The sequence below is a fragment of the Paramisgurnus dabryanus genome, chromosome 12 (assembly GCF_030506205.2).
Source record: "Paramisgurnus dabryanus chromosome 12, PD_genome_1.1, whole genome shotgun sequence".
NCBI classification, from domain to species: domain Eukaryota; kingdom Metazoa; phylum Chordata; class Actinopteri; order Cypriniformes; family Cobitidae; genus Paramisgurnus; species Paramisgurnus dabryanus.
The window spans coordinates 2,794,239-2,810,880 of NC_133348.1; the positions used below are offsets into that span (position 1 = coordinate 2,794,239).

At 37.4% G+C, this 16,642-nt stretch overlaps 1 protein-coding gene across 2 annotated transcripts in view; it reads left to right on the forward strand.

Annotated features, from left to right (window-relative positions):
* The window catches only part of galnt14 (UDP-N-acetyl-alpha-D-galactosamine:polypeptide N-acetylgalactosaminyltransferase 14 (GalNAc-T14)), a 49,754-nt gene extending 39,124 nt beyond the window's left edge, over positions 1–10,630 (forward strand). For both annotated transcript variants that reach the window (XM_073816337.1, XM_065256165.2), the window contains exons 13-16: positions 3,226–3,370; positions 5,860–5,979; positions 7,701–8,019; positions 10,447–10,630. In XM_073816337.1, the coding sequence (XP_073672438.1) occupies positions 3,226–3,370; positions 5,860–5,979; positions 7,701–7,859 (424 nt within the window). In that variant the 3' untranslated portion in view covers positions 7,860–8,019; positions 10,447–10,630. The remainder of the gene's footprint in view (positions 1–3,225; positions 3,371–5,859; positions 5,980–7,700; positions 8,020–10,446) is intronic.
* Positions 10,631–16,642: the final 6,012 nt, after the last annotated feature.

Here is a 16,642-nt window from a genome sequence, read left to right on the forward strand (position 1 = left end):
CGTGGACAAGTTGCCACCGGGTCGCAAGAACGTCCTGAAAAAATTTTTATAATAGCCACGTAATAGCTTAATCGGGTATTTTGTACTGTAAGAGCCGACTTCAAATAACATCAATCATTTCCACTTTTAAACAGAGCCGCGCTCTCTCTCTTTTTCTCCGCCCTCTCTCTCTCTCTCTCTCTCTCTCTCTCTCTCTCTCTCTCTCTTTCTCTACCAGCGCATCAGTGATCACATTGCTGTCATTAGAGTTTGAGCATACAGTACTTCTAAAACACAATCGATCAAAGAATTGCGGAGGTATGACTTGTCTTTATGAATCATTTGCAAATGTACGTCGCAATGATGTACATATGCGGAGACGTTCAAATGTGTGACAGCGCAAATGACTGAAAAGTCATTATTTTATTCTTCTTTAAAACAACTTCAGTATTATCCATCGATCGTAGCACCATGATCAAAATAAACTATTAGGCTAATAATATTTTAACGGCTACACTTTTAACGTAGGTTTGAAAGGAACCTAAACTTGTCAATCATCATAATCATGGTAAACGTGAGTCTCCGTGCCTCTGCGCCCAGCCGCAGATCTTCTGGCATCTCTCTTCCTTCACTGCATTTTTCTTCTCTTCTGTTACTTGGAATTGGGTCTCGAGCCCGACCAAAATTCGAGCTGCCTTCGAGAACAGCAAGCCAAGTTCGTGTAGGTTCCATTAATTATTAAGACTAAATGGGCAGCCAAACTAGTAAAAACAATGAAAGTAAAAAACAATCCGCCATGGTTTTACACGTCTTATACTATAGCCTAAATAAAGCAATTATAAATTTTTCTAATGCATGGTTGTTATCTTTACTTCCGTTTAAAACGTAAATTTCGAAAAGGAGGATTTTCAGCACGTTTGAACAGCAACTCTTCGAACCCCCCAATCTCCCCCCCACGCCCCCCGGTCCGCGAAATTTTTTTAAAGCTGAAACCGGTCCGTGGTGAAAAAAAGGTTGGGGACCCCTGGCATAATCCATTGAATCTGATTAGACCATTTAGCATCGCGCTAAAAATAACCAAAGAGTTTCAATATTTTTCCTATTTTAAACTTGACTCTTCTGTAGTTATATTGTGTACTAAGACCGACGGAAAAATAAAAATTGCGATTTTCTAGGCCAATATGGCTAGGAACTATACTCTCAGTCTGGCGTAATAATCAAGGACTATCCCGTAACATGGCTGCAGGAGGTGCAATGATATTAAGCAGTGCCCGAAAATAGTCCCCTGCTATTGAAAGTAACCAAGGGGACTATTTTCAGGCGCTGCGTAATATTATTGCGCCTTTTGCAACCAGGAAAATGAGCATATTTTCAACAAAAGTGTAAATTCTCTATAATCTGCATTTAAATCCCTCATGTCAAAGAATGACCTGAACAATATATTCTTGTTGCGATGGCATGTGCCTCACTACGGCACGCCCCTCACGGCATTGTTTCTGCATTTAGGTCACACAGAATGCTTTCTGTAGCCTAAATGTTACGGCAATGTTCCCTTTACAGGAGCGATCCCAGAACATTTTAGGGGGAATTGTTTTATATGAACATGTTCTGGCATCAAAGTTCTGTGTGAATGGGGTTTTTGATTGATGAAATCCATAGTGTGAAACATAATTTGCATATTATGATAAGATGCACATTTTTATTCTGGTGGTATTTTGAAAGTTCATGGGTTTTGTAAGATGTCACACGCATCTATGCGCCCAATCGTTTCACATTTAAACACATGCGTTTTCACCTAACGCTCGCAGCTCCGGTGTCTTTGAACTGTGAATACAAGCATACAAGCTTGAAGAATGTTCCACATAATAATGCATTCTTCATGCTTTTTCTTGAGTGAGGTTATTTGAAGCATTTCTATTTTTCATCTGTGTCTGGTTCTGTCTTATGAGTAACTTCAGAGAGAATACCATTAAAGAGTCATTGATTCTGTTGCATTTTACATTGTACTGAATTTTAGCTCTAAAGCGTGAATATAGACCTGGATATAGAACATTTCATCGAATTTTGAAAAAGTCAAAAGATTAATTGTTTTAGTTCCTTAACATTTATTTTCTAAAGACTTTGAATATTGTAAGCACATTATGAGACTTATGCAGGTCTCATGTATAGGGTTTTCAAGGAGAAACATTTGTGACCCTGCCTAAAAGAACATTCTGTGGAAAATAGCCTTAATATCTTTAATATTGACTGAGCAAGGTCATGTCGAAAACCCTATTTGGACAGAAATTGTTTCTTGTGGGGACGTAAGGTATTTTTTATCATTTACAGCTGATAGTTTGTGATATTATTGCTGTCTGAATCCAGAATGTCTGTTTTTCTGCAATCACCCGCATAAAAATTCTCGTCCGAATTACCTACTGTTTTTTGACAAACACCAAGGTCGTGTGGTAATTTATTTGCCGTCGGAATCCAGATCTCGAGTTTATAAACTAGGATTGATGTAAAAGTCATTCTGCACTTCCTTTTAGACCACCAAAAAGCGCCATACTGTCACTTGCTTCGTGTTTATTCTGCACCAGAGATGCATCTTTCTTTGCAATCATTTTACACAATGACATTTTCATAACTGAAATGATGAGAAGTGTGGGCACAATCTTTCATCGCTCTTCTACAGCAAGTAAATAAATAAAGAAATTCACGAAAACATTTAAAATGTCTATTATCAGCAGCAACAAGTGCTAAAACAACTTTAAAATGTATTCAGTCCTGCACAGGTCCGTTTTTGGAGACCCGCCCCCTCCCGTACCCGCAAAGTTCAGCACCCGATCCGACCTTAACATCATGATGGGTTATAATATGGTGATGTGATGGGTCAAATTTCATATCGTTGTTGCGTACGTATTTGTAATGGTAATTTACACATACAAATATTACACGCATTTTTCATTCACGCTACTACCCGCCCACAAGGAGTTTATTAGATTATGAGACTTTAGCCTGGATTTCACAAACAGGGTCACATTATATGGAGACTTGCTGGAAAAACAATACCGAAATGTAATACATCTCATTTGTGACTTTATCATTTCTACTGTATGTTGTATTATCCAAAGTTCAAAGACTTTATGGTTGTATACATACACAGCTCCATGTACAATTAAAATCTTAGTAGAAAGAAACCATTAAATATAAATTACCAGTAATTCAATAGTTGTATATTATCATCTGTTTCTTTCCATAATCCAGAGTTCCAGATGATTCCGATGGCAAGTCTGGTGTAATTCGGCAGAGACAGAATTGCCTGGAATCTCGTTCAGTCGAAGGACAGGATCTCCCAGTGCTCACGCTCGCACCTTGCGCTGGCACTAAAGACACACCAGCAGCCAATCAGGTACAAGACTCTCTGGCACACATACTGTAGTGAAGTGAAGTAATGAGCACACAAATCCAGCTTTGTTGTTGATAATAACGGTATTTCTGCCCTAGTTGGAAGAAGTAGGTCTGGCATTTACAGAATTCAGTGTCATAAGCTTAATTACAAACCAAGTGTATCTTGCCTTTAAGCATGCTGATCAAACCCTCTATTAAATAGTGTGGTCAAGACCAGAGAAACAAAGCTAGTCAAGTGTGTACATATAGTATCTCACTGGGAATCATTGACATCTCACACAGTTAGGCTGGTCACATTGCGACTCTAAGACATGCTAGATTACATTAAATGCCGCGCGACCGGGGGCATGGTGAAAGGCCAGCTTTTACAGCGGGGTAATGGGATTTAATTCAGGTCACATTTCTGCACTGCTGTGTAATTATATTAAACAAAGAGGTGCCCTCTGGTCTCCAAGCAGCTAATCTGCTTCACTGTCACCTTACATGACTCTCTTACCTGCGCGTGAGCCTGTAACATTTGAATTGACTTTCGAATGCCTTTTACAACCCAGTCATTAATTAACTTAAATTGTGGTACAGTAGCAATAGATGCAGAATTTAAATTTTGGGAAGTAGAATTAAAACCAAATTAAATCTTCAAAATGTGTAGATTTGAGTAATACGTTTGTGGTTTGATTAGAATAATTTCTAATAAAAAACATTATCCTCATTATATAATAATTAATATTAATGTAATCTATGCAGACTGTATATGAAGAGCTCATATGTAAAAGCCACTAAACACGCCAAATACGTAATGAATTAGATAATGACATTGAGAGAATGTGTTAAGCGTGTATTATACGTTCATCAAAACCGCTTTGTTGGCAGAATCCTTTAAACACCACATCTATGCGGACTGTATATGAAGAGGTCATATTCAAAAGCCACTAAACACCAAATATGTCAAAAATGAGATAATGACATTGAGGTAATGTGTTTAGCGTGTAATATACCTTCATCAAAACTGCTTTGTTGGCAGAATCCTTTAAACACCACGTCTTAAAATGGGAATATCCGATGTGTCCACATTGCGGACGCGAATGCATATATCCAATTCATGTCCGATTTATTTCCACATATGAATGAGGCCTGAAACCGATCAGAGAATTTCGGAATCTATTAGTTTTTTTCCTGCTTACATGTCCATAGGTCATATCCGATTTGTGGCACTTATGAGAAAAAAATCTGAATTAAGTCCATTCAAACAGGCAATGTTAATGAAGCTTTAGTGCAAAGTAGAAGAAATGTATGAACGATGGCATAAATTTTAAATACCAATGAAATCACTAAGGTGGTAATAGGCCACATTATTTACTGACTAATAATAACCCTTTCATTACCTTAAAAGTGAAATTACTGAACCTGGAAACATACTGTAAGAGCCTGAAAAGAATGCTTATTTACAAGAAAACATATCAGAGGGGTTTGCATCTGAGTTCTTCATTTGTTTTTGTGCTGCAGAAAAGAAAGTCCTTTGTTGTCTGACTCTGCAATCTAGTCTGTCGTTCCAATTCAAATTTCAATTCAACATCCGCAGGGTCCAGGCAATTTGATTCAGATTTCAACTCGTGAATCGAAATAAAAGAAAATAGGCAAAACCCACCAAACTCCTGGTCGTAAACCCTCATAAAACTGTTTTCCATTATTCTCCCCTAAAATAGTGTTTATTTAAACAAACATCTCTCCTGTTCCTCTCGTTTTGTAATATATTTTTTTTTTTTCCAATGCTTACTCTCTAAATTTTAAAGCGCAGAGATTATGAGAGGCCAAAATGCAACAAAAGCAATTTCAGCGCTGTTAAGTGTGTTGATAGCACAGCAAGAGCATGTTTCCTGCTGCGTGTGACCTTGTTAAGCGTCTGTAGGACTCAGCAGATGGGTAGCGGTTCATCAGCACGGCCCACAAAAGTACATTTTCACGCTGCCCTTGTGTGTCGTTCTCTCCGTACAGCAAACCAGACCACCTTCTCGGAGGAAAGCAATAAGTGTTGATGATGTTTTCTTCCAACATTTTGTCTCCCTCTGTGTGCCATTAAAGTGGAGCTGATAGATCAGAACAGACATCTTTGTATTAACAAGCTGTCTTTACAATTGCAAATCTACAGTAGGAAAGATAAATTGTAAAGTAAACCCATTGGCAATTTGTTTTGATCTGTAGATTTGTTAGGCAGATGGGCAATACAATCCACAATTTACCAGAATAAAACTAAAAGTAGAAGCGCTGGAAATAATTTTTAAAAGTCCAGCTAGTGATATTAAAAACAGCCTCATTAACTTCTAGAAGATCCTCATGTTTGCAGCCGATACTAAATTTTACTGAAATCTGCGAATGTCCTTGAAAAAAAACTGCTACAGCTTTTTCACCGCACTGTACTTTAGTTCAACATAAAACCGCTTTGACAGCACCAAGGGCGTTTGAAGTGCTGATATTGTGTTCTTTTATATCCAGGAGTGGATCTACACCCACGGACAGCAAATCCGCCAGAAGCAACAATGTCTGTCCGTCTCCACCACTTTCCCTGCCTCCCAGATTCTGCTCGTACCCTGCAACATCAGCGACGGCAAGCAGGTACTTCCAAAGAGAGCGCCGGAGACGTCTGTGACAGACAATAAATCAGCACACACTTAGAAAGCTCACGGAGAAAACCCACTGACATCAGTCCCAGCGTTAGACAGCCCCTCAGGAAGGGCTTTACTCTCTGGCCGATGTCAGCGTTTCCTCCATGTCACATTTGTCACGTCACTGTCAGGGCCGTGCGGCACACTGTAGGAAAACATCCACTTATTCTGTGTTGTGCATGAAGTACAGAAGCACACTGTGCATTATATAGATGCCATATTTGTCTTGCATGTATGCCCACAGAGGTTGATCTGTCATAGCTCGATGGTTTAATAGGATAATATGTTCTCTCTGGAGGGAAAATGCTGTTGATGAGACCTCAATGAGTTCACATGTACAGACAGTACTTTAAAAGGACACTTTTCCAGCTCCCCTAGAGTTAAACATCAGATTTTTACCGTTTTGGAATCCATTCAGCTGATCTCAGAGTCTGGCGGTACCACTTTTAGCATAGCTTAGCATAACCTATTGAATCTGATTAGACCATTAGCATCGCGCTCAAAAATAACCAAAGAGTTTTAATATTTTTCCTATTTAAAACTTGACTCTTCTGTAGTTACATCGTGTACTAAGACCGGCGGAAAGTTAAAAGTTGCAATTTTCTAGGCCGATGCGGCTAGGAACTATACTCTCATTCCAGTGTAATAATCAGGGACTTTGCTGCTGTAAAATGGCTGCAGCAGGCGCAATGATATTAAGCAGCACCTGAACATAGTCCCCTTATTATTATTATTACTTTCAGACCCTTGATTACTTTCAATAGCAGGGGACTATTTTCAGGTGCTGCATAATATCATTGCGCCTGCTGCAGCCATGTCACAGCAGCAAAGTCCTTGATTATTACGCTGGAATGAGAGTATAGTTCCTAGCCACATGGGCCTAGAAACTTGCAACTTTTAATTTTCCGTTGGCCTAAGTACGCGATGTAACTACAGAAGAGTCAAGTTTTAAATAGAAAAAATATCGAAACTCTTTGGATATTTTTTGCGCTATGCTAATGGTCTAATCAGATTCAATAGATTATGCTAAGCTATGCTAAAAATGGTACTGCCAGACCCGGAGATCGGCTGAATGGATTCCAAAACGATAAAAATCAAATGTTTAACTCTAGGGGAGCTGGAAAAGGAGCATATTTTTTTTTAAAAAGCGGAGTGTCCCTTTAAGACAGGAGTGGGGAACCCTGGGTCCTGGAGGGCCACTGTCCTGCAGAGTTTAGTTACAACCCTAATCAAACACACCTAAATTTCATTTCCAAGTAATCCTGAAGACTTGAATAAGATTTCTCAGGTGTGTTTAATTAGGGTTGGAACTAAACTCTGCAGGACAGTGGCCCTCCAGGACCAGGGTTCCCCACCCCTGCTTTAAGAGGTAGCTTATAGTACTAAAAATGTGCTTTATATAAAAAACAAAAGGTCTGTGTTATATGCCACCCTGGCTTTTAAAGTCAATTTTTTATATAATCATCCTACATAATGTAAAGAAAAATGCTGTGAAAAGATAACCTTGTTATCTTTAATATTAACTGAGTAAATTCATTTCAAAGATTGAAATCATAGTGAAAAATTATGACTTTCCACCTGGAATTTACAGACAGTGTCACATATATTCAGATATATCTAAGCGTGTGTGTTTTTGTGTTGGTTGGTGTTAATGTCTTCTGTATTCTGCAGCGTTGGCAGAAATCTGGCACTCACCTGGAGCACTTGGCATCTCGTTTCTGCGTGGACAGCGAGATGGCTCTGGACGGCATTGAGAGCAGTAAAATGTTGGTGATCAGCCCGTGCGAGCTGTCAGCCCACACTCAGAGATGGGAGATGCCTTTCTCGTGATCCCTGCTCCCTGACCTCACATTACCTCTCTGGAGTCAAAGACGCACAGAAATACAGAGAGAGAGAGAGAGAGAGCTCAGCGTGCACCTCCAGGAGGGGCGACATCTGTGTCCTGCTGTTTTGCTGTGTCCACACCCTTTGTCTCTTCAGCACACCACAGGTATGCTGGGATTGCAAGATTACATTCTGACTTTACCAAAATATGACCTCATTATCATTTACTGCACATAGTAACGCTGCATGCTACACTATGAGTAAAAGGTAACGTTTTTGTACCTTGTTGGTAAAATGGTTTCACACATGCTGCATTAAATCATGTCTGATGATTTAAACAAATTCGAATAAGCTATACTGATAAAAACTGGGGCAGCAATATTCCTGTTTGTTTGTTTGAGCCTTTCAATCAGCTTAATACAGCTAATATACATAACTAATTAAATTTTTTACTTTCTAGAACTTTCTTAGGGATTTTAGTTTTTTTATTAGTACTTGGCTGATGTGTCCTCTTTTAAAAACACAAACACTGTGCTTAATTGTCTTGCAGGCTTTTTAAAGTGAAGCTTGTCTTCTTGACAGAACTTCAGTGTAGATCAGTGGTCTCCAACATGGTGCCCAGGGGCACCAGGTTGCCCACACAGAGTCTGTGAGGTGCCCGCCAAAGCACATTCTATTAATAGTCTCAATTTAAATATTTATTTATTACATATTTTTTATATTAGCTAGGCTTCTTTTATGTATGTTAACATTTTAAACAATGATAAAACATATCAACAAGTAAAATTAAATAAGTAAAGCAAAAATGTTTTGAGTATATAAAAAATAGCCCTCCAGATTGTTTTATCCATTGTGGTAGCACTTGCTCACAAAAATGTTGGAGACCCCTGATGTAGTTGCTTGATTTATTATAATAGGAGTGAGCAAGGTTTGTTGCTTGTGCTTTGTGCCATCACCTTGCCGTGTAGACAGCATCATCTATTTTTACGTCATACGTCTTAAGTCACATATTTGTAACAATAGCTAACAATACATTGTACGGGCAAAAATTATCTATTTTTATGCCTACAATCTTTAGGATATTAGGTAAAGATCATGTCCCATTAAGATATTTTGTTAATTTCCTACCATATATACATTCAAAATGTATATAATTTGAAATATGTGTTGCTAATGACTTCATTTGGACAACAATTTTTTTTCACCCTCAGTTTCCTGATTTTTAAATCATTGTATCTCGGCCAAATATTGTTTTATCCTAACATATCCATACATGCCCATAACCATATAGGGGAGAGTGTGGCACAACTTAACGCTTTTTGGTTGTGGCTCAATCATTCAAAAAATATTTGAGTTTGATTAATTATTTTTTTACCCAAGCAACACAGACATCTCTGCTACAAATGAACATTTGAAATTTGTTCCTAGTACTTACCATTATTGGACAATTACACCAAACGTAACAGAAGTGCAAATGTTACAATTTTCCCCTATAGGTCGGGCTAATTGTAACAGGCAGGGGTTAGTTGTAACACTTGATAAAAAAATTTTATCAAAAAGTTTGCAGGCAAATATTTCAATACTATTTTGTCTATATACTTGAAGTGGATATTGTTTATATATCTGTCTATAATGGACAGGTATCCACACTGTATTCATTCATCAAGCCCTTTTCTAACAATAATTCAATTATAAATGGATACAAATGGCTTAATATGTGTGAAAAAGCAGCACAATTATGACAAAAAAAATGTTATATGTGACCCAGTCTGTAATAACCATACTACAGAGATAATGAGCATCAAAGTCTGATTTTAGCCATTCAATTTTCATTATGATTTCAATCATTGACGTGACCTTATTCAATCAATATTAAAGATATGATATTTGACACACAATTTTTGAAAAGACAGGCACATTTATTTTGTTGGCTGTCAGCATTCAATAGTGTTTAGCCTATTTAAAACAACGGCAAGAATTACGCTAACGTTAGCGGTTTTCATATCGTAAGTGCTGAGGGGTTAGTTATAACACAGCGTTTTTATTAATCCAGCTGGGTCAAATATTTTCAAGCCCACCACAAAAGTTGCTAAGAGCTGCAGACATATTTCAAAATTATGCAATGTTTTAGTCAACAAGACACTGATTAATATGACAAAGCATTGGATTTGGTATCTTACACACCCAACTTAGAAACAGAAAAATACATATGATGAAAAATGTAGTTACATGACACCAAAACACTCGTTCATCAATAACTCCCTGAAAAACATTATACCTTTCCAAAGATTTGCGGAAGATCGTCTTTTGGCCACGTGAAAACAATACCGGAAAACCAAAACACTCAACCTTGTGCAACAATGTAAACAGTCCGTGTTACAACTAACCCTGTGTTAGTTTTTGCCCCCTGCACCCCTACAGTATATATAACCAAATATTTCCATTAATGTAAAACTTATTTATACAAAATTGACCCCTGTATGACTGGTTTTATGGTACAGTGTCACATATTTCATTTTCATGTCCCAAATACATAGCAGTCAGTTGAACCTAACCATGTGCTATGGTTATCTCTCTCTGTTTCTGTGTTTAGGATCCCCAGCGTGTCAATCATACTGATGTTCTCCAGAATAAAGTTCGGACCCCTGAAAAACCTGAGGAACACACAGCGAGTGTGACTAGAAACTACGCACAAACTTTTTTATTTGCCCCAATACAAAGCACTTGTATATTTCTGCTTGCACATTAACGTACAATAAAGACCCTATTTTTCTTAATCTTGTACTGCTTGTTTTCATACCCGGTCAAATGATTCACAAGACTGTGAAAGAAATCAGTGACATAAGTTTGTTACTTATATGACAGTTCAAATGGATGAAAACTATATCCCTCATGCAAGCAGTCAGCTTTATTAACATGTCGGGAGCACAGCCTCATTACTCTATAATAAATTTTTAAAGCATATCTACGGTGTGCATTTGCAAAGAGAATGAACTCTGGATCTGCAGGTGTGGTTTGTTCTTATGAGCTTTGCGGTTGCTGTTGGCAAGTGGAGAGCTGACACTGGTTGCCCAGAGGATCTAAATAAAGCACAGCCACATCGCCACATGCCCAGACGACAGGACAGGGAGGATCCAATTACCACTTTCTCAGTGTGTCCTTCTTTTCTCATTAGGTGGCTAAGCTCAGTGGAAGGCGTGAGGAGACTGAGACACAAGCGTGGCACAGCTCAAATGCCCTCATCGCTTGCTTTAGTTTGGTTCCTTGCTCCCAGCAATTACATCTAATTAAGCTCTGGTATTTTCTTTCTTTGACTTTCCTCATGCTGCACTGATTTCATCAGAGTTGCAGGTTTTGTTTAACTTCACTGGTTTGGTGTTGGATTGCAACACCATTGCATTACACTGTATGAAGTAAAATTGAATTATAGTGAATCATAAAAGGTATTGTTTATTTGCAAATGCTTTGTTGTTGTTTAGGCACCCGAGTCGCTAAAGGAATTATGCAAATCGGCTAATCTCGCAAGTTGGTGCTGAGATACAGCAGAATATTGGGACTGTAAAGCATCACTGTACTACTGAGATCCAGGTACGTGAAGTCCTCATGAAATAAAAACTGACAATTCTTATTTTTTAATTTTTCTTTCTTGGCTGATAGACAAATAGGTATACTAGTTCCTAAATACCACATTGTGTTAAGCTTAACGAATTCAAAACTGTTCAGGACAGAGAGGAAACGCTACATCACCAGAGGGCTGGAAATCGCAGCTCTGCATTAGCCTGATAAAGACACATTCAGTACTGAATAAAGAGAGCAGACCCTGCCACGACCTTCAGCATCATTCAACCAAGGTGGATTAACTCCCACTGTATTGAAGCAAAAGGCCAGAATCCAGATAGAGAAACATATTAACCGCTTTATTGTGTCTCAGTGGACAACAATTACTCCTGCCTTGGCGTTGCATGAAAATGAAATGCAATCACTGAATAGCAGCAGCAGGTGCTTTATTCCACTTGTAATCGACAGGCGGGCTTTTGTCTCCGCGTACATCACTCTTGTCTCACTCAGAGATTTTCCACTCCTATAGACACATGGGGTGGGGGGGTCATTACCAGCTGTTATAATGGCTGTCAAGATAATATAGCAAGCTGCTGTTGTGGGTTATCAAAGCCAGTGAACTTAATCGCCCTGTTACATTACACTGATGTGTGCTGCCTATTTCACAGTACACTGTATACTGTAGAACATAGTTAGTGGTAAACCCAGTGTGAAAGCAAATTGAAAATCTAAAGCAATTACAGGTAACACTTTATTTCGATGGTTCACTTTAGACATACTATTGTAGCTAATAACATTGCATATATTTGTCAACTGGCAGTCATTAGAGTAGTAGTAGTCTATCTGAGTAATATCTATAAATATTTTTTGAGATGATCCCCCAACAGACATTCTACTGACTATAAGTTTGCACTTACATATCAACTTATTCTACTAAACCTACCCCCACAGTTTGTTAATAGTCTATTGAATTTAGTTCAATTATAGTTTAACATTTATGAGAGTTAGTTGACATGAAGTCGAAAATTAATGAGCAACAGCTGACATAGGTGAAACTTAATGATAATAAGTTGACATGTAGTTGAAAGTTCATGAGAGTTAGTTGACATGTAGTTGATAAACAGTAAGCGTTACTTGACAAGAAGTTGAAAATTAATGAGAATTAGATGAATGTAGTTGAAAATTTATGAGAGTTGGTTGACATGTAGTTAAAATGAAATAAGTTAGTTGACATGTAGTTGAAAATTAATGAGAATTACTTGACATAGTTGGAAATTAATACAAATTAGTCAACATACTTGAAAATAAATAACAGTTAGTTGACAAGAAGTTGAAAATTCAGGAGCTTTAGTTGATTTAGTTGACAATTAAGAATGAGTTGAGTTGACATGTTGTTGAAAATGATTTAGAATTAGTTCACAAGTAGTAAAAAATTAATCGGAGTTAGTTGCCAAGTAGTTGTATTAAATATGACATGTACTGTAGTTGAAAATGAATGAGAGTTAGTTGACAAGAAGTTAAAAATTAGTCAGCGGTAAATTGAGAGTTATTTGACATATGGTTCAAAATAAATAAGTTACTTGACAAGCAGTTAAAATTAAAGAAAATTAAAATATTTAAAACTCAATTGAAACTCAATTGTGCTGTGAATTATTTTATTTCTCTCTTATCTCTCTCTTATTCTATTTCTCTTTTTTCTGCACTAAATGGCAGTGCTGTGGTTGGATAGTGCAGATTAAGGGGGCAGTATTATTCTAATAAGAGCTCCTTATGACATCATAAAGAGGGCCAAATTTCAACGACCTATTTTTGTATTGTGCTTGTATAGAATTTTTTACCAAAACTAAGTTATTGGGTTGATCTTTTTCACATTTTCTAGGTTGATAGAAGCACTGGGGACCCAATTATAGCACTTAAACATGGAAAAAGTCTCATTTTCATGCCATGGCCCCTTTAAAAGTATTTGACATGTAGTTAAAAAATTATGAGAGCTAGTTGACATGTAGTTGAAAATTAATGAGAATTAGTTGACGTAGTTAAAAATTTATGAGTTAGTTGACATGTAGTTGAAAAATGTATGAGAGTTAGTTGACATGTAATTGAAAATTAATTAGAGTTAGTTGACAAATAGTTGAACATTTAATGAGAATTAGTTGACATGTAGTTGAAAATTAATGAGAGTTAGTTGACGTAGTTGAAAATTAATTAAAAGTATTTGACGTATTTGAAAATTAATGAGAGCTAGTTGACATGTAGTTGAAAATGTATTAAAAGAATTTGACATGTAGTTAAAAAATTAATGAGAACTAGTTGACATTTAGTTGAAAATTAATGAGAATTAGTTGACATGTAGTTAAAAATTAATTAAAAGTATTTGACATGTAGTTGAAAATTAATGAGAGCTAGCTGACATGTAGTTGAAAATTAATGAGAGCTAGTTGACATGTAGTTGAAAATGTATTAAAAGAATTTGACATGTAGTTAAAAAATTAATGAGAGCTAGTTGACATTTAGTTGAAAATTAATGAGAATTAGTTGACATGTAGTTAAAAATTAATTAAAAGTATTTGACATGTAGTTGAAAATTAATGAGAGCTAGCTGACATGTAGTTGAGAAGTTATTTATAGTTAGTAAAAAGTCTAAAGTGGACTATCGAAATAGAGTGTTTTGGAAGTAGGGTAAATTCATTTAGATTGGGAGACTTTGACATTTTAATGACTTGACAATTGACTTACTTAAAAGAAGCTTTTTTGTCATTTTGAATAGCTTGTCTTATGTAAGTTACAGAATACACTTTGTGATTGTATCATGGGGCAGTATACAGTATATCAGTATATGTGTCATGCCGTAGTCATCTTGCAGAGGCTAAATAATAAAAAGAAAGAAAGTTTCCAAAGACATCTGTGCAGTATTTCTAGAACTTAACACAAAGATGATCCCTGTGAGGCTATGTGGAGAGAAACGTTGCTCATCGCTCACTAATGGAAACTGGGCCAGGACCCCTGCAAACTGCCCTCTGTCACTCATACAGAGTGAATGTGAAAATATCCCCAGCAACACAGCACTTAAACACTCCACTGAAGAGTCTACAGCCTCTGGCCATGTTTCCATTATAAACCCCACTTAAGCAGTTGTTGGCTATTTGCAAAATCATCACGGCTGCGCTGCTTAACTAAGTACGCAATTCAAAACCATTCACATGATTTGAAATTAGAAGTTCTCCATATGCACATGTGGATTTAATAGCACAGAACTGTTACGGCAATGGCCGCCTTTATTTTATTTTGCAGTGCGTTCAAATAATAATTAAATGCTCTAATAAACATTAATGCTCTGATTGTCTCTCCCAGAAATCTCAGCAGGATTGTACAGTTACTTATTTTAGCCACTAAGCAGTTTTCAGTATGGTGCCCCTGTCAGCAACCTCAACCCTCAATGCACACATCCAGGCGCTTAATGGGTACGATACCGCAACCCTGTTGACTCTAAAATGTTAACCACCTAACAGGTCAACTAGTGAAGATCCACGGTTGCACTTCAGGGCTCCCATCTCCCATCGCTCCACATCATTTTAAAGATCAGGAACAGCAAGGCCTGTATTGATTTTCTCCGTGATTGCCGAGGTTACGTCTAGGAGTTCGGCAGTGCTTGTTACACGCAGGACCCTTTGTCAATGTGTATAACCCTGTTGATATTGCTTGCTGATATTGGAGGACGGACGATGAAATTGCACCACCAGAGACAAAGGTCAAGGAAATTACTGCTGCAAGAAAATGTAAGATCCTGCCAAAAAGGCTTAGATGAGTGGGGATGAATTGCTGTCAGGGAAATAAAGAACTGAGGATTTGGCAGTAATTTCTCTGTCTTTGTTCTTCGTCTATCTTTTCTGATCATGCCACTTGTGTGCCGATGTTGACCATTATTATCTTTAACCCTTCATTGGGAGGAAAAATCTGCCTAGAAAATCATAACTTTTCATTTTCCGTCGGTTTTAAATAAGAAAAGTTTTAAATAAGAAAAATATTGAAAGTCTTTGGTTATTTTTTAGGTGTGATGCTAATGGTCTAATCAGATTCAATGGATTGTGCTAAGCTATGCTAAAAGTGGTAGCGCCAGACCCGGAGATCAGCTGAATGGATTCCATAATGGTGAGAATCAAATGTTTAACTCTAGGGGAGCTAGAAAATAAGCATATTTAAAAAAAAAAGTGGAATGTCCCTTTAACATATCAGTGCCATTGTTTTGTCTCAAGATGCACACCTGTATCATTTTTTTGTAAGGTTAATTTGTAAAAAATCTAAATGTATGTCCTAATATAACATTATATAAGGCCTCGTCCTGGAAAAATCTAAATACTGTACGGAAAACCGCCCCTAAGTGTGTTAGACAGTTTTGTTATGTTTACATAAAAGCTTTGGAACTGGTACCATTGAAACACATATTTTCAGCCATTATATAATATCATGTTTTTTGGGCATGCATTGGATGGAAAGCCTCAAAAAAGTATGTGACCTTTGGTCTTGTAGGTCTATGTCTGCCCCTATTTTAACGTTTGGTTTCATATTAACAAATTAGCATAGGAACTTGGAGTTCAGCACTGGCTTGAAGCCAAATTGAATCCTAAATTTCAACAAAATGAGAAGAACGCAATAATGCATCTGGTCAATTCTCAACGGCTTCACTTTGCAGATCCCTAAATTAAATTAGTTGCTCAATGCATCAAACACTATGAACAAAACCCTCTTCAATCCCCATCAGAGCTCCTTCTAGAGTGAAATTAAAACGGTCTTGATTTACCTTCCCATTATTTCTCTCTCTCTCTCTCTTTATCTCCTTGTAGCTCTCATCACCAAACGTGACTTTGCTTGATTTCTAAGTTGAAATGAATCATCCATGCTTCCATGCGGTTATCATTTTCATGGCTGGCTGTATACTGCATGTTGACATCAGGTAATCTTGTTTTGTGGCACACACGACATGTTGTGACATTTTATTGCTCAGACATGGTATTTCAGATGTGCAGTTGAGCATAATCTCTCTCTCTCTCGGTTTTCATCACTCTGCCTCTCGGTCAGCCATCGATCTCCATTTGGCTGCTGTGGTTTAGTAATTACACAGCAAGCACAGGGGCACTAAATGAGTTGATTGCACTTTGATGCCTCCTGGGTCCCTCCTACTAATGCGGTTTTTCATGCAGCCGGATGTTTAACTGCTTAAAAACCAAGTCAAA